Below are 22,957 nucleotides of genomic sequence, written 5' to 3'. Positions count from 1 at the left end.
TTTGGTGGTTGATTGGCGCCTTGTACGCCTCCTTCCGGCAACTCCTGTAGCCAAGCTGGTGTCAAACGTATTGCTCTGCTTTCCTTTGGACCACATCAGCAAGGCTGAGAAAGGGGTTTTGTCATCTGGGCAGCCCAGGACCTCCATGCTCACCCCTGGAGGTGCACTTCATTGCCTCTCGAGACAACAGATGGATGCTAGCAACAAGTGTTATTATAATGATGATGATGATGATGATGATGATGTGGGTTAAACCACAGAGCCTAGGACTTGCCGATCAGAAGGTTGGTGGTTCGAATCCCCACAACGGGGTGAGCTCCCGTTCCTCGGTCCCTGCTCCTGCCAACCTAGCAGTTCAAAAGCACGTCAAAGTGCAAGTAGATAAATAGGTACCGCTCTGGCGGGAAGGTAAATGGCGTTTCCGTGTGCTGCTCTGGTTTGCCAGAAGCGGATTAGTCATGCTGGCCACATGACCCAGAAGCTGTACGCCGGCTCCCTCACCCAATAAAGCGAGATGAGTCGGTCACGACTGGACCTAATGGTCAGGAGTCCCTTTACCTCCCTTTACTAATAATAATTTATTATTTATACGCCGCCTATCTGGCTGGGCTTCCCCAGCCACTCTGGGCGGCTTCCAACAAAATATTAAAATACAGTAATGCATCAAACATTAAAAGCTTCCCTAAACAGGGCTGCCTTCAGATGTCATCTAAAAGTCTGGTAGTTGTTGTTCTCTTTGACATCTGGTGGGAGGGCGTTCCACAGGGCGGGTGCCACTACCGAGAAGGCCCTCTGCCTGGTTCCCAGGTGTTTGTGTATAAACATACATTAACCTTCTCCAACATGATGCCATTCCAAATTTTTTGGGCTACAACTTCCATCATCCCCGACCATTGACTGTGCTGGCTGAGGTTGTTGCTCAAAACATATGGAAGGAACTACGTTGGGGAAGGCTGATGTACTCATGCACAAATACACCCCTCCCCCCCAAAAGCCCCAACCTGAAAATTGCTTCCATTTAATCACACCAGGAATTCAATGAGATGTGCCACCTCACCCTGCTTTCGAGTGTGGTCTGCCCTGCCCATTTCTGCATCAAAAGATTTCATTCATATTGTCTGATGCACATGTGTAAGTGATTATTTGTTTAACGCAGAGACAGCAAAGCTTCCCTTTGTATAGCTTAATATCCCAAAGGTGTAGGCAATCTGGAATGCAAAGAAGTTAATTTTTTTGTAGCTGAACTCCACTGAACTTTTGGGCCTTTTTATAGAGTGGGGCAGATAATTAGAACCCAGCACGCAGATGATGGCTTTTTCTGTAGGCGCCCATATTTCAGCCTAAAAGAGTGTTTATATTTTATTCATCTTCTCACTGACCCTTAAACTATATTGAGCAGCGAAACTCTGTTCTGTATAACTAGCTGACCACAGTGGCATCCTGTATGGGTGGGTGGAGTTTCTTGAGATTTCCTTTCAAGCAAATCTGGCTTTTGTTTACTCAAAGAAACGGAGAAGCAGGAATGGAAAATGTTGCCTATTTATGCATTTATTTATCACCCTGTATGGTTCTTTATAGTACAACGCTAGCAAAACAACAACAACAACCACTGCAGTTATGTCCACACTGTGCATTTAAAGCACCCCAAATAATCCCGGGAACTGCAATTTGCTAAGGGTGCTGGGAATTGTAGCTCTGCGAGGGGCAAACTACTGTTACCAGAATTCTTCGGAGGAAGCCGTGTGCAATATGTAGGCTGAAGAATCTATATTTTAGTGATGAGGCATGATGCAAAGGAAACAGAGGAGGGTGAGAGGCAGCAGTACCAGACATAAAGTAAAGGTAAAGGGACGCCTGACCATTAGGTCCAGTTGTGGCTGACTTTGGGGTTGCGGCGCTCATCTCGCTTTACTGGCCGAGGGAGCTGGCGTACAGCTTCTGGGTCATGTGGCCAGCATGACTAAGCCGCTTCTGTCAAACCAGAGCAGAGCATGGAAACGCTGTTTCCCTTCCCGCCGGAGCGGTACCTATTTATCTACTTTCACTTTGACGTGCTTTCGAACTGCTAGGTTGGCAGGAGCAGGGACCGAGCAATGGGAGCTCACCCCGTCGCGGGGATTTGAACCACCGACCTTCTGATTGGCAAGTCCTAGGCTCTGTGGTTAAATCCACTGGCAGTACCACCCAAGCTGAGGTCAGCTGTGGCAGGACCTGCATGCACAGCGCTGAATGCAAACCTGCCAGCTGAACATGGAAGAAAGCCCACAAGGGGGCTGAATAAACCTTCTGTATGTCAGCTGGGTTGAGAAGCACCTTGCAGGCTTTAATATATGGCTGCATTTGATGATGAGCACATAATGTCAGCCTGGCATGTACACTACGGACTGGGCTGTAGCATAGAATAGGTTTTACTGCACAAAGTTACTGTAAATAAGACCTGTCCAATCAGCTCCTGCATATGTTGTTGCATCAATTCCTTCTTCCAAATACCATTGACTTTTGCTCGCATTATGGTAAAAAGGTAAAGGGCCCCTGGATGGTTAAGTTCGGTCAAAGGTGACTATGGGGTTGCAGCGCTCATCTCGCTTTTCAGGCTGAGGGAGCCGGCGTTTGTCCACAGACAGCTTTCCGGGTCATGTGGCCAGCATGACTAAACCGCTTCTGGTGCAATGGAACACCGTGACAGAAGCCAGAGCGCACGGAAACACCGTTTACCTTCCCACCACAGTGGTACCGATTTATCTACTTGCACTGGTGTGCTTTAGAACTGCTAGATTGGCTGAATCTGGGACAGAGCAACGGGAGCTCACTCCATCGTGCAGATTCGAACCGCTGACCTTCCAATCGGCAAGCCCAAGAGGCTCAGTGGTTTAGACCACAGTGCCAACTGCAGTATGCATCCCCTAATGAATGTTTTGGTCTCTTTGCCTCACTCAGCAATAGAAAGGCACTCTGCTCACTTTATTTTTAACCAATAATCGGACAGAAGGACTTTGCCACGTCCCATTGATTTAAGTGCTCCAAGATTATAATAATTATTTTTTGCAAATAAATACATTTAAAATGTTTAATGGCTTCTTTCCTCCTCCAACAGCTAAAGTCCCCACCGTCTGTCCACCTGTTGTTCTCCCAAGAAGTCAAGAAAATGGTAAGGAGAAAACCAGAACACCATAGAAATAATGAAGCATCTCTGACCTTTAGTTCTTCCTCTTTTCAATATTGCTGGCCCTCCATTTTTTTGTTTGTTCCGAACCTAAGAATGCTGGTTTTCCCCACAGTCTTCATGACGTTTAATACAGCTTTTTCAGACAGCCAAAACGATCAAGGGGTTTCCCTTATAAAGAATGCTTACAATGTTTGGGGCTTTTTAGCTTAGGGAAGAAAGAAAAAAGATGAGCTGGGTGAAAAGGAAGAATGATAAGCGATGGCTAAAATTAGGTATCATGTGGAAAAAGTGGTCGAAGAGACTCTTGTCCATTCTTCCATAATACTACAACCCAGTGAGCCTGATGGTTGACAGATTTAGGACAGGTAAAAGGAGATAGGTCTTCACACGTGGTTCCATAGTTAAACTACAGAATTCACACTTACAAGCTGTGGTGATGGCCGCCATCTTGGATAGTTTTAAAAGGGAAGTAGGCAAATTTGGGGAGGACAAGGCCTTCAGCTGTTGCTAGCCACGGTGGCTAAGTACTATATTATCTGAATGCCAGTTGGTGGAAACCCTAGATCTTATGCTCCAATTCTGCTAGAGGGCTTCCCCACAAGCCACCGTGGGAACAGAATGCCTGGCTAGACTAGGTGGGACTTTGGCAGACCCTCCAAGTGTCCCTATTTCTAGGGATGTCCCTGATTTAGAGAAGCTGTCCCGGTTTTTTATTTGATCCTGGAATGTCCCACTTTCCCTTAGAATGTCCCTATTTTCATTGGAGAAATGTAGGAGGGTATGGAATTATCCGACCCCCGAGCCATCTAAAGGCAATACTGTACAGTGGTACCTTGGTTCTCGAACGCCCCGGAAGTTGTACGTTTCGGCTACTGAACGATCAAAAACCGGGAGTGAGTGTTCCAGTTTTTGAACGTTCTTTTGGAAGCCGAATGTCCGACAGGGCTTCCACGGCTTCTGGTTGGCTGCAGGAGCTTCCTGCAGCCAATCAGAAGCTGCACTTTGGAAGTCAAATGTTTTAGAAGTCTAACAGACTTCCAGAACGGATTCCATTTGACTTCTGAGGTACAACTGTATAGGGAAGGGTTTTGTTTTTGTTTTTTAAAAAAGTTTAATTTTTTTTTTATATGTTGGAAGCTGCCCAGAGTGCCTGGGGCAACCCAGTAGGATGTGTGGGGTATAAATACAGTGGTACCTCAGGTTAAGAACTTAATTTGTTCTGGAGGTCCATTCTTAACCTGAAAATGTTCTTAACCTGAGGTACCACTTTAGCTAATGGGGCCTCGCGCTGCTGCCGTGCCACCGCCATGCGATTTCTGTTCTCATCCTGAAGCAAAGTTCTTAACTTGAGGTACTATTTCTGGGTTAGCGGAGTCTGTAACCTGAAGCATCTTTAACCTGAAGCGTCTGTAACCCGAGGTACCACTGAAGTAAAATTATCATTAAAGAATGGAATGCCCCTATTTTCATCGGAGAAATGTTGGAGGGTATATTTTGGTCTGCTCCAGGAGGGCTTTCTCCCCGTGGTTTTTATGAGGTACTTCACTTTCAAGCCAGAATAGGCCACCTCTCATCTCTGACACACTAATTTGGGCTCTATGGGAACTTGACTGAATCTTTCCTTAGACCTCGGAGGGGGGACTTGTGGTGCTCCAGTTGTGAACAGACTACAACTCCCACCGTCTCTCACTTTGGCCATGTTGGCTGGGGCTGATGGGAGCTGGAGTGTGACAGGACCTGGAGGGCTATCCCTACTTTAGACACCCTTTTGAAGCGTGCACCGAAGTAATTCAGCTGAGATTGTTCAGGTATATAACCTCAAATAGGCTGTGGGTATGCGGCGTAACTGGGCTTGTAAGTACCTATTTCGGAGAGGGAGGCTCTGCCCTATATATAAGCAGCCTATTTTAAAATGGAGATAAACATCTGGTGCTCTCGCTTTCCCCTGTGCCCGATGCCCTGTGCCACAACAGGCACCACCCAAGGAATGCAGAAGGCTTCCATTTCACATCTGATAGCTTCTCCGTGCCATGAAATAACAGCTTTGTGTGCAGAGAAAAGTAGTACTCCCAGGGGCAAGATTATAGTTATTATACAAGAAGAGTTTTGTGGGTGTGGGTGTGCGGGGGAATAGCACATGGTGTATTCTGTCCTTTCCACCTAGACTGACTGGCAAAAACATGTGTGCAGGGCGCATTCTTGAAATAAATGTAATTCGGTTTGAATTTCTCCTAAATAAGAAAAGAAAAGAAAAACAACCCACACATTTTGAACAGCGCACAATCATTTGTGCAGCATGGAAAAGTACCTTTCCGAGTATGCAGAAAGCACATGTTAGTGGGAAACACTGGCATTTCTGGATTTTGGGAATGATGATTTCACACTGAAGTCCTGGATAGACACTTGTTGTTGTTGTTTAGTCATTTAGTCGTGTCCGACTCTTCGTGACCCCATGGACCAGAGCACACCAGGCACTCCTGTCTTCCACTGCCTCCCACAGTTTAGTCAAACTCATGCTGGTAGCTTCGAGAACACTATCCAACCATCTCGTCCTCTGTCGTCCCCTTCTCCTTGTGCCCTCCATCTTTCCCAACATCAGGGTCTTTTCCAGGGAGTCTTCTCTTCTCATGATGTGGCCAAAGTATTGGAGCCTCAGCTTCAGGATCTGTCCTTCCAGTGAGCACTCAGGGCTGATTTCCTTAAGAATGGATAGGTTTGATCTTCTTGCAGTCCATGGGACTCTCAAGAGTCTCCTCCAGCACCATAAGTCCCATATAACTCATGACCCAACCCGACTGTGCTCTTGATACACTTCCTGCATTCCAGCACAAATAACATATGGTAAGCAGTAACCATCTTCACGGAATGCCTGTAATTCAACAATAAAAGTTACAGGCATCGTTGGATGCTGAAGGCTACAATTATGCGACGAAAGCAGCTACTGAAATGTGGACGGGTTGGCACAGTCTGGTTTGAGTATAATAGGGAAATTTCTCAGCGACATGGAAGCTGTGTAGAGTTGAAGCACCTGCAGGGATGCTGTAGAAAGTCCCTTCGTCGTGGTCACGTCAGGCACTAACCAATTGACCTGGGGTAGGATGGTGTGTAGAGACACCTGTCCCACCCAGAGGAAAAAGCAATGCCAGAAAGTTAAGGACATGTTGTTGTTTAGTCGTTTAGTCCTGGATAGACACTTGTTGTTGTTGTTTAGTCATTTAGTCATGTCCGACTCTTTGTGACCCCATGGACCAGAGCACGCCAGGCACTCCTGTCTTCCACTGCCTCCCACAGTTTGGTCAAACTCATGCTAGTAGCTTCAAGAACACTATCCAACCATCTCGTCCTCTGTCGTCCCCTTCTCCTTGTGCCCTCCATCTTTCCTAACATCAGGGTCTTTTCCAGGGAGTCTTCTCTTCTCATGAGGTGGCCAAAGTCTTGGAGCCTCAGCTTCAGGATCTGTCCTTCCAGTGAGCACTCAGGGCTGATTTCCTTCAGAATGGAGAGGTTTGATCTTCTTGCAGTCCATGGGACTCTCAAGAGTCTCCTCCAGCACCATAATTCAAAAGCATCAATTCTTTGGTGATCAGCCTTCTTTGGAAGAGCCTTTTGGGTCAGGCCAATGGCCCATTTAGTCCGGCATCCTGTTCTCACTGCAGCCAACCAGATGCCCGTGCGAAACCAGCAAGCAGGATCTGAGCATAAGATCACTCTACCTTCCTGTGGTTTCCAGCAACTGGTATTTCGAAGCATTGCTGCATCCAGTCGTGGACGCAGAACAGAGCCACCTTAGCTAGTGGCCATTGATAGACTGTCCAATCCCCTTTTAAAGCCATCTAAGTTGGTGGCCGTCACTTCCTCCTGTGGCAGAGAGTTCCGTAGTCTAACAATGAGTTGTGCGAAGAAGTACTTTTTAAAATCTGTTCTGAATCTTCCAAATTACCTTAGGCTTTCTTTCTTTCTCTCTCTCTCCAAGACACTGTGGTTGTAAATTTCTCTGTATGGTCTTGCAGTGATGCCACACTGCATTAAAGGTAAAGGTAAAGGGACCCCTGACCATTAGGTCCAGTTGCAGATGACTCTGGGGTTGCGGCGCTCATCTCGCTCTATAGGCCGAGGGATCTGGCGTTTGTCCGCAGACAGCTTCTGGGTCATGGGGCCAGCATGTCTAAGACGCTGCTGGCAAAACCAAAGCAGCGCATGGAAACACCATTTACCTTCCCGCCGGAGCGGTACCTATTTATCCACTTGCACTTTGATGTGGTTTCGAACTGCTAGGTTGGCAGCAGCTGGGACCGAGCAATGGGAGCTCACCCGTCACGGGGATTCGAACCACCGACTTTTCAATCGGAAAGCCCTAGGCTCAGTGGTTTAGACCACAGCGCCATGGCTTAGTGGGGTGTTAATAGGCAGGTGACTCTAGGGGATCTTGGGGACACTTCTCTTCAGTCCTTTTTGCTCCCACACTCTGAACCAAGGCTTGGGGTTAAGCTCTCTCCTGTAACCATGAGCTAAAGTATCTGAAGAAGTGTGCATGCACACGAAAGCTCATACCAAGAACTGACTTAGTTGGTCTTTAAGGTGCTACTGGAAGGAATTTGTTTTGTTTTGGCCATGAGCTAAAGAATCAGGGTTCGAACAACACGACTGGTTTGGCTTAGGTGAGTGTCATACGGCAGGTAGTATGCTAGGGAGAAAGGTTCAGACTGTCTTCCCATTATTCTGCAGCAGTTCTATTTGTAGGGAGCTTTTGTTGAATTTTCTGTGTGCTCAGACATGCAATACCCTACCTTTAGCATGACATGGTATTACAGTTCAGTTCAGATAAAACATTGCCGCTCGCTTCCGCTGGTAGCAGAATCTGGTTTTGAGTTTTCTGCTAAATTGGACTGGTAGTTTTCTTTAGATCCATATGAAATGTGAACGATACAACTGAGTGGGACTGAATGTGGCCCTCCAAGCCTTTCTCTCTGGCCCCTGAAATGCTCCTCATGCTACACCCCCCTCCCCAAGCCATATCCTTCCCTGGTTCTGCTTTGCAACTTCCTTGAGTGTTTCTGCCGGGCTGAAATGTGCCCTCGAACTCTGCTTCATTCTTCCTTAGATGGAAGTCAGAGGGGTGTGTGGATGGGTGTAGAAACTGGCTTGCAGTACGAAGATTTACATTCATTGTTTTGCCTGCTTTTGCCTCTTGTCCCACTCACCAGTGACATCTGCCCACCCTCCTCCCAGGAAGACTCCCCAGGAGGCAATGTGCGAAATGGTTGCCTACTTGTGAGTAGCATTGCAGTTGGATCTTCCCTGTGCCATGGCTATTTCAAAGCACCCTGGCCTTTCTGCTCATTTGCAAAGTCTGCATTAAGACTCTGCCCTTTCATAGAAGTGTCGAAAAGCAAATAATAAGACTCATTTCTTCATGGTAAAACAGACTCAAGTGGGCCCAAATGTACTGTTCTGGCCATGTTGTCATCGACAAGTTGAGTCACACAGAATTATTCCCGATTAACATGCCTGAAGGCAATTTTTTTGCCTCTGTAGCCGTAATATTGTGGTACATGGGGTTTCATGACTTGCTCAAGTTTGCTGACTGAGTCAGTAGACGTGATCGTGAATGGGAAGGCTATTGCAATGAATGCATCTGAAAACCATCAAGGAAACCAGACAATTTGGCTCACAATGGAATCCAGACAAAGCCTATTCTTTTTCTAAAGAGCATAACTAGTCATTTTCAGCTTTGTGTCTGGACGTAGACATACCACTTCCACCGCTTTGGAATGCAGTTGCTGACTGCAGAAAATTGATGTGTAATTATACTTTAAAAACATGTTGCTTACATTCATGTTGCTGAAAAGCTTCCCCTTTTTGTTGTTGTTTTCAAGGCAAAAGAGGAATACGTGAATTGCAGTATTATTATTTTTTAAAACCCAATGTGTACTTTTGAAATGCCCAATTCTGCAAAAGTTCACTCTGGAAATAAAACATTGGGACTAAGTATCGTACAGTGGTACCTCAGGTTACATACTCTTCAGGTTACAGACTCCGCTAACCCAGAAATAGTGCTTCAGGTTAAGAACTTTGCTTCAGGATGAGAACAGAAATCTTGCTCCAGTGGCGTGGCAGCAGCAGGAGGCCCCATTAGCTAAAGTGGTGCTTCAGGTTGAGAACAGTTTCAGGTTAAGAACGGACCTTTGGAACAAATTATGTTCTTAACCCAAGGTACCACTGTATAAGATGAGTATTGTATGAGATAAGGAATTCAAAGATCTGATTCACATGGCTAACTTTCTCAAGGGCCTCTTTGAAAGGGGTTGGCTGATGGGAGTACAGATCCGTACTTCCCTATATGCTTAGGGGACCCTTTATTATGTTACTCTTAAAAGTGTTTGTAAGATAAATTACCTTATTTTTCCCTCTATAACACGCAGATTTTTTCTCCTAAAAAGGAAGGGGAAATGTCTGTGCATGTTATAGAGCGAATGTGTGGTCCCTGGAGCCGAAAAACCAGGCAAAAATCAAATCGCGACGCTTCAAGGAAAAGGGAAAACTGAAAAGAGGAAGCGGCTGCTTTCCTGCATTCTGCCTCAGGGTCTTACCGCCCACCCTCCTCTGTTTCGTTGCTGTGTTTGCTGAAACGGAACAAAGAGCAGGGAAAGCCCCTCCCCTCCAGGCAAGCTCCGGTGCTGCTGGGGGAGAGGGAGAGAGGGGGGGAAGGGAGAGAGAGGGGGGGAGGGAGAGAGAGGGGGGGGAGGGAGGGAGGGAGGGAGGGAGGGAGCGAGAGAGAGAGAGAGAGAGAGAGAGAGAGAGAGAGAGATGGCTGGCTTGGGTGGGGGGAAACTTTTGCCTTTCTTTCCTCCAACCCGTTAAATCCCTCTCCTGCATTCTTAGCCAGCTGCTTCTCTGCACACCCCTCTAATGTCCCTTCTTTGTTTTTCCTTCGCTCCCCACTTAAAATGTGGTTACAAAGCATAGATCCACATGGATCCTCAGGATCTTTGCATTGGGTCACCCCAAATTCACCATCAGATCACATAGCATGTCCATGGCTACAGCCTGCCCCCCCAAAATCACGCACCCACTGTTGCCTGGGGCTGCAATGGTGCAAAAACATGGTTACAAAGCATGGATCCACAGGGATTCTCAGGATCTTTGCATTGGGTCACCCCAAATTCACCATCAGATCACATAGCATGTCCATGGCTACAGCCTGCACCAAAAAAATCACGCACCCACTGTTGCCTGGGGCTACAATGGTGCAAAAACGTGGTTACAAAGCATGGATCCACAGGAATTCTCAGGATTTTGGCATTGGGTCACCCCAAATTCACCATCAGATCACATGTCTGTGGCCACAGCATGAAGCCCAAAAATGATACATCCACTGTTTCATTCAGAATGTTTTTTCCCTTGTTTTCCTCCTCTAAAAACGATGTGCGTGTTATGGTCAGGTGCGTGTTATAGAGCGAAAAATACGGTAAGTAGTTTTCCCTTCAGCGACCTTGATGCACTGAATAGCTCTTGTGAATGCCCTGGCAAATCCATAACACAGTCCATAAAAGCTTATTGAACCAGGAGTAAAAGGGTCTTGAGTCTAAGTATTATCTCTGCATAATGAGAAAGCTCTATCCGGTGTGTGTTTACTTCAGGGGTAACCAACACGGTGCCCTCCAGATGTTTTTGGACTCCCTGTGATCAAGGATGATGGGTATAGCACCCATTTGGGCAACATCTGGAGGGAGCCATGTTGGCTGTTCCTAATTTACTGTGTTGCCCAGCTGAGCCACAGAATAGTTCCATTATTAGATCAAAGCCAGAGTCGGGGAAAGGGATCCTTTTATCATCTAAATATTTGACCACTGGGATACTTGAAGTTGCTCTATGTTGTTCTGGAAAATAACAATTAATACTTTGTGGAATTTTACTCTTCTGCATTTTGATTCCTAGTGATTTTGGACAACTGGCAGCGTGTGGACAGGGCCTCAGTTCTCATCGATCCCTCCATTTCAAAAATTGACATTCTGCACATCAGCAGAGATGGTTCCAGTGATTTTGCCACCTTCCGGGACTTTTGCCTTTCAAGTGAGAAGCTTCCTATTAATCCCATTGTTTTTTCTCTGGCCTTTTCCAATGGCTTTCCAAATATACGTGATTTCACTTAAGCGGGTGGTGCTTCAGAAAGTCATTGCCTGTACCTTTGGCACTAACAGGTCCAGCACTTCTGGGACAATTCAATAGGATATTTACAGAGGTGATTGACTCTTTTAAAAAAGTGAGAGGGACGTAGATGAACTGTTTCAAACTGGATCTGCTAATTAATCGACAGAGGAGGCAAAATAAGTTGCTGAATTGTGCAACTTTTTAAAAGCGCAATTTAGTTCCCTCAAGTTCTATTTGCTTTGTTTCCTGCCACTTCCTTTATAGGAGTCTTGCATTGCCCTCCTTTAGTTCAAAGGTTTTGTGGTCTACAAGGCAGATAAACGTTATTGAGAACCTTCCTTAGTTTTGCAGTGCTTTTCTGTGTATGAACAAATAAAGTCTTCCCTGAATATAGTTCCAGTTACAGATAGGTAGCCGTGTTGGTCTGCCATAGTCAAAACAAAATAAAAAAATTCCTTCCAGTAGCACCTTAAAGACCAACTAAGTTAGTTCTTGGTATGAGCTTTCGTGTGCATGCACACGAAAGCTCATACCAAGAACTAACTTAGTTGGTCTTTAAGGTGCTACTGGAAGGAATTTTTTTATTTTGTTTTCCCTGAATATCTAACAGATGGGGCGAATCGCTGTTTTGTACAGCCCAAATCTCCGTGAGGAACTAGGCCTTAGTTCTTGATTCAGCTTTTTGAGCCTGCCTCTTAGTGTTATTTAGGGTTTTTGCTTATAAAAACACACACACACACCAAAAAACAGCAACCCCAAACCAGACTCAGCTGAATCTTATTGTCTGCTTGTCTGAGGATGAAAATAGTAATATCTGTAGAGCAGCAGGGTCAGTTTGGAAGTCCCCTCATTTCAAGCGTACTTTTCAGCCCAAATATTTTGCTCCTTTTGGGTTGATCTCTGAAAAAATTACGCTGCACATTTGCAGCATAGGCTGGCTGTGGATGCCATGGATTGGTCAATGCTTGTGATGTCACGAAAGCACAACCACCAATTCTTGGAGCAGTTTTTTTTTAAAAAAAGAAAAGAAAAAAGTTTTGGGTGTTGTTTTTTTCAAGGGGGGGGGGATAATGAGTGCATGCACAAATAGACATATGCATGACTTGTTAACAGGTGAGTGCAAAATCGTATTCGAAAACCACTCCCTAACTTGATTGTGTTCTTCCTTTTCCCTTTATCCCATCAATCTGTCTATAAATTTCTTTACCTGTCTTCATCCAGCTGTCCGTATATTTTCCTTCCTTCATTTGCTTCTCCATCTTTCTCTGGGTTTTAACCTTTAAAGCCCTATACGGCCTAGGACCCTCGTACCTACGGGACTGCCTCTCCTGGTATGTCCCACAGAGGACCTTACGATCTTCAAATAAACACATCTTGGAGATCCCGGGCCACAGGGAGGTTAGGCTGGCCTCAACCAGAGCCAGGGCTTTTTCGGCTGTGACCCCGATCTGGTGGAACGCTCTGTCACAAGAGACTAGGGCCTTGTGGGACTTGACATCTTTCCGCAGGGCCTGCAAGACGGAGCTGTTCTGCCTGGCCTTTGGCCAAGGCATAGTCTGATCCCCTCTCTCCTTCTGCAATCCTCATAGAACTCTAACCCAATGGTTGCCATTAATTTGATTCTGAATTGATTTTAGAGTGTATTTTAATTAATTGACTGTGTGATTTTATGTACACTGTGCTATTTTTACTTGTTGTTAGCCGCTATGAGCCCGGTTTTGGCTGGGGAGGGCGGGATACAATTACTATTATTATTATTATTATTATTATTATTATTATTATTATCTTTTTGGTAAGACACTATGATTGAGCCATTGGCGGAGGAGATCTGCTGAGGGCCTAATTCCTTGGACTATACCTGCAGAAATGTCTCGCGCTCAGCAAGAGTGCTTTGTTCATTAACTTCAGTCAGTGCCGGCCCAAGACATTTTGACCCCTGAGGCAAAGATGGCATCCCCCTCCCTGCCAGGGAAGAAGGGTTGAGCAATGATCTATATTGGGACCTCCTGCCCCTGTAGCTCCTGCTGCCTGAGGCGGCCGCCTCACATTGCCTCATGAGTGGGCCAACCCTGTCTTCTGTGATCCGTACCCCACCTTCACAAATGGTTTCCCAAGTACGGGGCCCTTCCTTGGCAGATGCCCAACCTTGAGTGGTGCCAACTCCAGCCATATTCTCCATTCATTTACCTATATATAATGTTATCTCTCCTCATCAGTCTATCAAAATAGCTTTGTGCTTCTCATTGCTTATCTGTCTGTCCATCCATCCACCCACCTAACTCACAGACCTTTTCTCTCATTCTCAACAGCCTGCTCCAAGGACAAGTCATGCTTGGTGACTACTCTTGAACCACAGCCTTCAGTGATGCGATGCATGTTTTACCCAGAAACACAGACTTGCACACTTGGCCTTGAAGGCCCCCACTGTCGACTTTTGCTGAAGGAGCCAGCTACCTATATTTATCGCAGGCAAGGTAAGCCTGTGGCAGAAGGGTCCAAGGAAGAAGGCATGTGTTTTCTTATTTGCCTATACTGGCAGAGTGGGTGCAGGTGGCACTGTGGTCTAAACCTCTGAGCCTCTTGGGCTTGCTGATTGGAAGGTCAGCGGTTTGAATCCCCATGACAGAGCGAGCTCCCGTTGCTCTGTCCCAGCTCCTGCCAACCTAGCAGTTCAAAAGCACACCGGTGCAAGTAGATAAATAGGTACCACTCCAGTGGGAAGGTAAATGGTGCGCTCTGGCTTCCATCACGGTGTTCCGTTGTACCAGAAGTGGTCTAGTCCTGCTGGCCACATAATCTGGCAAGCTGTCTGTGGACAAATGCCAGCTCCCTTGGCTTGAAAGCGAGATGAACACCCCAACCTTATAGTCACCTTTGACTTGACTTAACCATCCAGGGGTCCTTTACCTTTTAATAGCAGAGTATTTGACAGAAGTACACCATCGTGACTGTCAATGACCTTGCGAAAAGGGGTCAATATTAGGTTCAGGTAGGAGGGAATATTCTGGTCTGCAAACCTGTTACTCTTAGTTATGCAAGGTGGCAAATGAGAGCGAGGGTATCAGCCGCCAATATCCCATGCTGCCTCTTCCACACTCCAGGCTCCATTTTCTCTTCCCCGTTTCCCATTTTTTTTCTTTCAACATTGCATTAGAAGTGGCTTTCTGCTGCCCCACCTTCTCCCTGCCTCAGTGTAGGAAAGGGCTCAGAGGTCCTTCCTCAGAGTGAGGCATCCTGGGTGAGGTGGCCAACGCACTGCTTGTACCACCTTCACAGTTTGCTGTAGTCGCTATTTAAAAAACAACAGCTCATTCATGGTAGCTCTGTTGGCAGAGCATGAGATTCTTAGTCTTAGGGTTGTGGGTTCGAGCCCAACTTTACAATTCTGTGATTCTAACTCTTTAAACTTAGCGGTGAAAGTTCTTTGGTACTTGGGTGTGTTGGGTTATGTTTTTTCATTGCAAAATGAAAACAACAACAACAACAACATTTGCACCCCACGCATGTGACTGGGTTGTCCCAGACACTCATATAAAATCTTCTCATTGCAGATGCAACCATTTTAACCCACAAAACAACCACCATTAAATAATAATAATAATAATAATAATAATAATAATAATAATAATAATAATAATAATAATGGTGTGATGGTGATGAGCCCAAGTAGCAACTGACACCATTATTTCTTCTTCCTGAGTGAAACAGCTTTGAGACACTTTCTAGGAACAATGTATGTTAGGATCCACAACCGGTGCTCATTAGGCTAAAATCCCGCCCCGCCCCCCCAAAATTGTGAGCCTAGAGATGAAATAAGTGTGGAAGAAACTAGACTACCCACAGCACATATTGGGTGTGGCGGGGGTCGAGTTTGGAAAACTCTTCGTTCTTTCCAAATGGACCTTCCTCCAAATAAGCTGGTGGATCAATGAAACAGAATTTTGTTAACAAGCCTAACTGGAAATAGTAAGATTGAAAGCACTTTCTGAGACCTCTTCCCACGAAACCTGGTTTGAGGATAGTCGTTGCATCTGCAGGGCTATGCTCAGGCTTGCCCAAGCCTTCTTTTGACCTAGATCTAGGCCCTAAAACAGATTTAATCATAAAAATGTAGAGTTGGAAGGGACCCTGAGGATCATCTAGTCCAACCCTTTGCAATGCAGGAATATGCAGCTGTCCCATTCGGGGATCGAACCTGCAACTTTGGCGTTATCAGCACCATGCTCTAACCAACTGAGCCATCCAAAGCCAGACTTAGACCTAGATCTAGGCTCTCAAACAGACTTAATTGCTTTGTGGCTGTCACGGTCAGGTTTGTGGGTGGGTCAAAGTCCCGGTTGAGGATGTCAGGACTGGGGGCAAGATGGCGGGGTGGGAGCAGGAATGAGAGTCCAGAAGCCAGGGGTCTGAGGGTCAGGAAGCAGGGAGTCACAAAGTCAAGGGTCCGAGGATCAGGAAGCAAGAAGCCAAACACAACGAGGCAGGAAACATGTTGCTGTGGCCAAGAGCCGAAGGGAAATGCTGACCTTATATCCCTTCCTGGTTCTTGCCACCAGGTGCAGTGAGTTACCAAGCGGCCTCACCTGTGTGGCCATGCCTTGCCTCTCCAGAACAAACTTAGGAAGGCCCTAGTCCTGCGAAGCCCTACTGGTCACAGATCCTGGCTCCTGCAGGCACTCCTGACAGTGGCATCCCAAATGGAGCCCAGGCTTATTAGGAATCTTTCAGTTAATTGGCAGCAGATTCGTAAAGGTTTGACTTATTCTCCCTTCGCTCTGTGCAGAGGCATTCCTGTCTGTTGCTGAAAGAAGTGCTGCTCCCTCTGTCCACATCCCGTCGCAAGGAACCTTGTTTGGCACTTCTCAAGCAATTCGTGTGGGTTCCAGCTGGAAAAGGATCAGGCAGTTCCTTGGGATTCCCTATGCACGTCCTCCGGTGGCTGAGTACCGATTCCGTCCGCCACAAGCTTTCATCCTGGAGGAGTCCTGGAACGCTTCCGCAATTCGGTGAGAAGGTGTTTGGCACCTTGGCTGCCAACTGTAATCTTTTTCACATACTGTAAGAACATGAGCGCTTCCATGTTGGAGCAGATCAAAGTCCCCTTGGTATAGATCGAAGTCCTACTCAATATGCCTCTGTGTACTCACAAGCAGGGTGGTGAATTTGATTGTTACCCCCTCTTTGAACCAGTATCTCTGGTGGCTCCATGGCTGTCCCTAACATACGGCAGGTGAGATAATGAGTTCTGGGATACTGTTAAAGAATAGCAGATTGTCAATTATAGTACAGTGGTACCTCGGGTTACAGACACTTCAGGTTACATATGCTTCACGTTACAGACTGCTAACCCAGATATATTACCTCGGGTTAAGAACTTTGCTTCAGGGTGAGAACAGAAATCGTGCTCCGGTGGCGAGGTGGCAGTGGGAGGCCCCATTAGCTAAAGTGGTGCTTCAGGTTAAGAACAGTTTCAGGTTAAGAACGGACCTCCGGAACGGATTAAGTACTTAACCTGAGATACCACTGTATTGTCACTATTATTATCATCCATGAAGGGGCACCATTTGGACTCTTTTGCCTTAGGAAACAACATGGTTTGGGATTTTTATGGCTAATTCAGTGGCACAGCACCAACAAAAATAGTTTCCGAACAGCTTGTGCAACTAGATTTTTGCAGGGCTATTCAAACACTTAGTTGTTAACTTGCACCCCTAACTGTTAGTTGCTAACAGTGCACAAGCTGGCAAACAGCAGGAATAAAAATATAATAAAAAGCAATTAAACAGGAATGAAATGCAACCCCCAATCAATAATAGTCTCTCAGTTTCTCATTTTATTTCCAGTCTTAAATTCAGCTTTTCACATTTCTATATCAAATTGTATTTTTTTTAAAAAAACCACTTTGTGAGAATTCAGCAGTATTTTAGTAAGAATTTCTGCAGTTTTTTGCAAAGCAGTTTCCTTGATTATAATGCATTTTAGATGTGACTTTTACTAATATTTTTAGAATAAACTTGTGATGGGATTATGAGCTACTTGTGCGTAAAAGTTCAGTCCCTCAGATCTTGGGCATGTTTCTCAAGACTCTGTGTACAGCGGAGCCCCTTAGGCATGACTCCCTTAATCGCTGGCAGAATCCGACAGTGGGCGTTTACGGAAACGACTCCAGCATAGAAGCTCCTTAATGGAAACGTGTTGTCTGGACTCTCGGCGCGACAGTTTCCGGCGAGGAGTGGGTGTACCTATAGGAGGTCCTGAAACTTCTCCACTGTTTTCGCTGGAAGATTCCTTGAGCCAGTCTGGCGCCTCACTCTCTCTCTGATCTCCCACACTCCCCCTACTGGTGCCTTCCCCGGCCGCTAAGTCTCTCCTAGCTTCTGAGAGCCTCTCCACCACCTGCCTTTCCGATGGCAGTTCCCTGACAAAACTTTTATGTACACTTCCCCATATTAAATGCATGGTGTAAACCACTGAGCCTAGGGCTTGCCGATCAGAAGGTCGGCAGTTCGAATCCCCGCGACGGGGTGAGCTCCTGTTGTTCAGTCCCAGCTCCTGCCCACCTAGCAGTTCAAAAGCACGTCAAAGTGCAAGTAGATAAATAGGTACCGCTCCGGTGGGAAGGTAAATGGCGTTTCCGTGTGCTGCTCTGGTTTCACCAGAAGCAGCTTAGTCATACTGGCCACATGACCCAGAAGCTCCCTTGGCCTATAGAGCAAGATGAGTGCCACAACCCCAGAGTCATCTGCGACTGGACCTAACTGTCAGGGGGTACCTTTAGCTTTAATAAATGCATAATAAACACATTATTGGGCGTGGAGAACTGCGCTGCAAAATTCAGAGAAGTGTGAATTTCCAAAAGTGGCTGGGTTTCGGTTTGCAAATTGTTTTCTGAATGCATCAGCAACATCTAGAGGGCCACAGGTTCCTCATCCCTGACATAATATGTTTTTTGACCCCACGGAGATGCATTTATAAGAAGAAATAACAGTGTATGTCATACAGGGCTATTTCAGCTTGTGGCTGAAACAATCATATAAATGTCTCCATAGAGCTTGATGTTTCATACTCGTTTCTTTAGGGGGTTAAAAAAATGTGGTGATCATCTACACCACATGGGCCCCCTTCCCCCTGCACAGTGTCACTGGTGGGTGATAGAACCCAGACCTTTGCTGACCTAATTTCTTGCACACCTGAGTCGTGTGGGTGACTCAACCACATCAGACTTGCTGTTCCCCACCGGAGAGTCAACATCTTGTTTATCCAGGTGTGCAGCAACATACGGTTAAGACACGCAGAATATTGCACAGTTTCATACACCAGATTTTTCTTTAAAAAGTGTGCTTCAGAAAACATTCTGTGCTCCACATATATTTGATTTCAACTGCAGACATCCTTTGTCAACGGTGCTGTGCTCTTAATATGAAACATCTCTGGCAAGGTGAAAGCATGGGTGTTTCTCATGGGAAAATACTTCTAGGGAGCTGTTAACACTCAAGTACAGTGGTGCCTTGGGTTAAATACTTAATTTGTTCCGGAGGTCCGTTCTTAACCTGAAACTGTTCTTAATCTGAAGCATCACTTTAACTAATGGGGCCTCCTGCTGCCATCGCGCCACCGGAGCACAATTTCTGTTCTCATCCTGAAGCAATGTTCTTAACCCGAGGTACTATTTCTGGGTTAGCAGAGCCTGTACCTGAAGCGTATGTAACCCGAGGTACCACTGTAGTGGCACAAATGATTTAATGTTATAGAAATACTCCTTGTACTAAAGCCATAGAATGGTAGAGTTGGAAGAGACCTAAGAGGTCTTCTCATCCAGCCCCCTGCAATGTGAGGAACCTCAGTTAGATCATCATACCTGACAGGCGACCATCCAACCTCTGCTTAGAAATCTCCAAGGATGGAGAATCTACCACCTCCCAAGGGAGTCTGTTCCACTGTTGAACAGCTCTGACTGTCAAAAACTTCTTCCTGGTGTTTCATCGGAACCTCCTTTCTTGTTACTTGAAACCATTGGCTCGGGTCCTAACCTCCGGAGCAGGTGCTCCATCTTCCATGCGACAGCCCTCTAGGTATAGAGAACAAATGATCAAATTAATCCATCAAAGCAATCAGTTATTTTGGAGAAGCCATGTGCTTTAAATGTGTGGTTTGTGCATAGTCCTAACCGGTAACAGAGAGAGAGGATGAAAAGATGAGGCAGCGGGAAGATCCATATGGTTTAGTTATACTTGCATATTGTAAGAAGGGGCAGATTTATAGGGGAACATGACCGATCCACCTGCACTGAGCATGTGCCTCAGGCAGGGCTGGATTTAGGTTTGATGAGGCCCTAAGCTACTGAAGGTAATGGGGCCCTTTATATGTCCAGCTGCCCTTTGTCAACAACAAATTGTCGCTGTTCTTGTATTGAATATATGCTATGTGGAAATTTATGGACCTAATAGGTATCACAAGCCATTTGCCCATATTGCCATGCAACCAGTTCCTGTAGAATGTAGGCACCCTATATATAGAAATGAGCAAACCAGTGATATTTTAGGGAGCAGGCTAGCAGGCGGGGCCCATTACTTACATCATAGGAGCCTTCACAACACAGAACACTTGCTGTAGGTAGGTTTTATTTTATTTGTTTTTTATCTTATATGTTGGAAATGTACATTCAGTTTTTTTCCCTTTAATTTTTTAGGGGGGCCTCCAAGAGAGTGGGGCCCTAAGCTATTAGCTTGTTTAGCTTAAACGTAAATCCGGCACTGGCCTCAGGGTGTGCCCCAACAATGATGAACAACGGAGAGCGAAAGGCGGGGTGGTGGAGCCAACTTTTGGCATCTCACAGACATTTTAAAACCCAAAGCCCACCACTGGTAGGGAACCAGGCCATCTGATTCCAGTTTTTTTCATTTAAAAAGCAAGCAAACATGGACACCCATTCGTAATAACACTTCCTTATGTCTCCAGGGCGAGTTGCTGGCAACCAGGGGATAATGGAGCTCCTCTTTCCTCCGTCAGCGAAGACTGCTTGTATTTGAATATTTATGTCCCACCTAATACTGTAAGTACTAATTACAGATAGGTAGCCGTGTTGGTCTGCCATAGTCAAAACAAAATAAAATTGTTTTCCTTCCAGTAGCACCTTAAAGACCAACTAAGTTAGTTCTTGGTATGAGCTTTCGTGTGCATGCACACTTCTTCAGATACACTGAAACAGAAGTCACCAGACCCTTCTATATAGTGAGAAGGTGGGGAGGGGTATTACTCAGAAGGGTGGTGGGATTGGGTGATTGGCAGATAGCTGTGATGAGCCTGTTGACGACTCTTAACGACTGCAATAGGTCTTACAGGAAAAAGCAAGGGGTGAGAAGGTGAAAAATGGCTTTGTCATGTATAATGAGATAAGAATCCAATGTCTTTGTTCAGACCAGGTCTCTCCATAGTTTTAAGTTTGGTAATAAGTTGCAATTCAGCAGCTTCTCTTTCCAGTCTATTTCTGAAATTCCTTTGTAATAGAACAGCTACTTTGAGATCTTGTATAGAATGTCCTGGGAGATTGAAGTGTTCTCCTACTGGTTTCTCTGTCTTGTGGTTCCTAATGTCAGATTAGTACTAAATCAGGGATACCTCTTTCCAGTGTTCTTCATGCACAACAGCACTGGGCTGCCACTGCTATCAGTGGTAGATTTTGGTCTTTTCAGCGGCACCCTTTGCGAGGTCAAAATTTGCTGCCCTCCTTGCCTTTTGCCTTCTGTTCGGCTCAATTCACTGCCTTATAGCTGCAAAGACCTGCAGCGCCCAGTGTGGAAGAATTGGTTGCGCTGCCCTAAAACTGCCTCTGCTGGTGTGGGAGGGGGAGAATCTCGTTCTCCCATTGCCTTTTAATGAGAGACTACATGAATTGCACTCCTCGAACTGATATGTGAGCCCTTCGGCACAGCAGCCCATCGAAACAGCCCTTCTCTGAATTTTGTGGCGCAGTTCGTCAGCCAAGTAATGCGTGCCAAAGGGTACCTATTAGGGGGAAGTTTGGAACTCTAGTGAAACTAAAAAATGTGTGTATTTGTGAAACTGCATACTTTTGTGAATCTAACATGCAGGATAGTAGGGGAAATTGCTCACTTAACTATATGCATTGGGGGAAATTGTGTGCGGAAATATGCATATCAGGAGAAATTTGTGTCACGAGAAAAACGCTGATGGAGTTTCATGGGGGATTTTAATATAAATATATTTGCAAACCGATGCAGAAATGTAAGGAAGTGAAGTTTAGAATGGAAGAAAATGGTACATGCAGCTCTGTCCTTTGACACCGTGCTGCCACTTTCTACCCCCCTCCCCACATCCACTACCCCCCTCATTCTGTCCAGTGGTAGGGCTCACCCTATGGGACTGGCCCAATTAAAAAGTAAGACTTCCTTCAGCTTCTTTAATGTAACAAAATGATGAGAGGTCCAACCAAGGATCTCACACAACTTGTATTGACCTTGAACTTCCATTGTACACATTTGATGGAGAGAGGGAGCTCATTAGTCTTTACAATAAAAATAAATATATTAGGCTATATTGAGTGGTAGTCATACTCAAAGCAGAACCATCAATGCCAATAGATTCAAGTCCATTTATTTCAATGGGTCTGCTCTGAATACAATGAATGTTGGAGATCACCCATAATCTGTGACTCCTTAAGGTTGGGACAACATGAATGGATATTACCTGTGGCTCCTTTAGGTTGACCTCAGTTCTCTTTAGTCCAGTGATGGCCAAACTCGTCGCTCCAGCTGTTTTGGGACTACAGTTCCCATCATCCCTGACCACTGGTCCTGTTGTAGTCCAACAACAGCTGGAGGGCCAAGTTTGGCCATCACTGCGTTAGTCATTCTTCTGTAGACTCTTTCAAAATGTTAACTGATTTCATTTTTCTGCCAGTTGCTATCACAGGGTGGAAATCTACCAGTGCTGGTATTCTTTCACAATGGTGTAAGTGGTGAGGATGTCAAGGCTCAGAGGACACTCATCGATGGCTCATACCTAGCTGGAACTGGCAATGTCATCGTTGTAACTGCAAACTACCGAGTTGGAGTCTTTGGCTTTCTAAGCACTGGTATGTCATAGACCTTGTTGAACATACAAGCGGTAGATGAAACCAGGACTTTCCTGTGCGTAGGAGTTGTGGGGTTTGGATTAAAAAACTGGATCAGATCAGGCCCATCTAGTCCAATGTCATGATCCCACAGTGACCAACATGATGCCTATGGGAAGTCCATAAGCAGAACATGAGTACAGCATTTCTTCCTCTTGTGCTCCTCAGTAGCTAGTATTTAGAGGCCTACTACCTCCAGGCTGGTTGCTGATCAGAAGGTCGGCGGTTCGAATCTCCGCAACGGGGTGAGCTTCCATTGCTCGGTCCCAGCTCCTGCCAACCTAGTGGTTCAAAAGCACGGCAAAGTGCAAGTAGATAAATAGGTACCACTCTGGCAGGAAAGTAAACGACGTTTCTGTGTGCTGCTCTGGTTTCGCCAGAGGTGGCTTAGTCATGCTGGCCACAAGACCCGGAAGCTGTACACCAGCTCCCTCAGCCAGTAAAGCGAGATGAGCGCCACAACCCCAGAGTCGGCCACGACTGGACTTAATTGTCAGGGGTCCCTT

The 22,957-nt window shown here is 45.9% G+C and overlaps 1 protein-coding gene across 1 annotated transcript in view; it reads left to right on the top strand.

Moving 5' to 3' along the window:
- The window catches only part of TG (thyroglobulin), a 173,372-nt gene that overhangs the window by 68,931 nt on the left and 81,484 nt on the right, over positions 1–22,957 (top strand). The window contains exons 32-37 of the mRNA XM_081874990.1: positions 3,095–3,148; positions 11,105–11,239; positions 13,627–13,791; positions 16,101–16,323; positions 20,276–20,369; positions 22,250–22,412. Of these exons, the coding sequence (XP_081731116.1) occupies positions 3,095–3,148; positions 11,105–11,239; positions 13,627–13,791; positions 16,101–16,323; positions 20,276–20,369; positions 22,250–22,412 (834 nt within the window). The remainder of the gene's footprint in view (positions 1–3,094; positions 3,149–11,104; positions 11,240–13,626; positions 13,792–16,100; positions 16,324–20,275; positions 20,370–22,249; positions 22,413–22,957) is intronic.

The sequence above is a fragment of the Podarcis erhardii genome, assembly GCF_964252035.2.
Source record: "Podarcis erhardii genome assembly, chromosome: 8".
Taxonomy (NCBI): Eukaryota; Metazoa; Chordata; class Lepidosauria; order Squamata; family Lacertidae; genus Podarcis; species Podarcis erhardii.
This window is presented reverse-complemented; position numbering and strand designations above follow the sequence as displayed.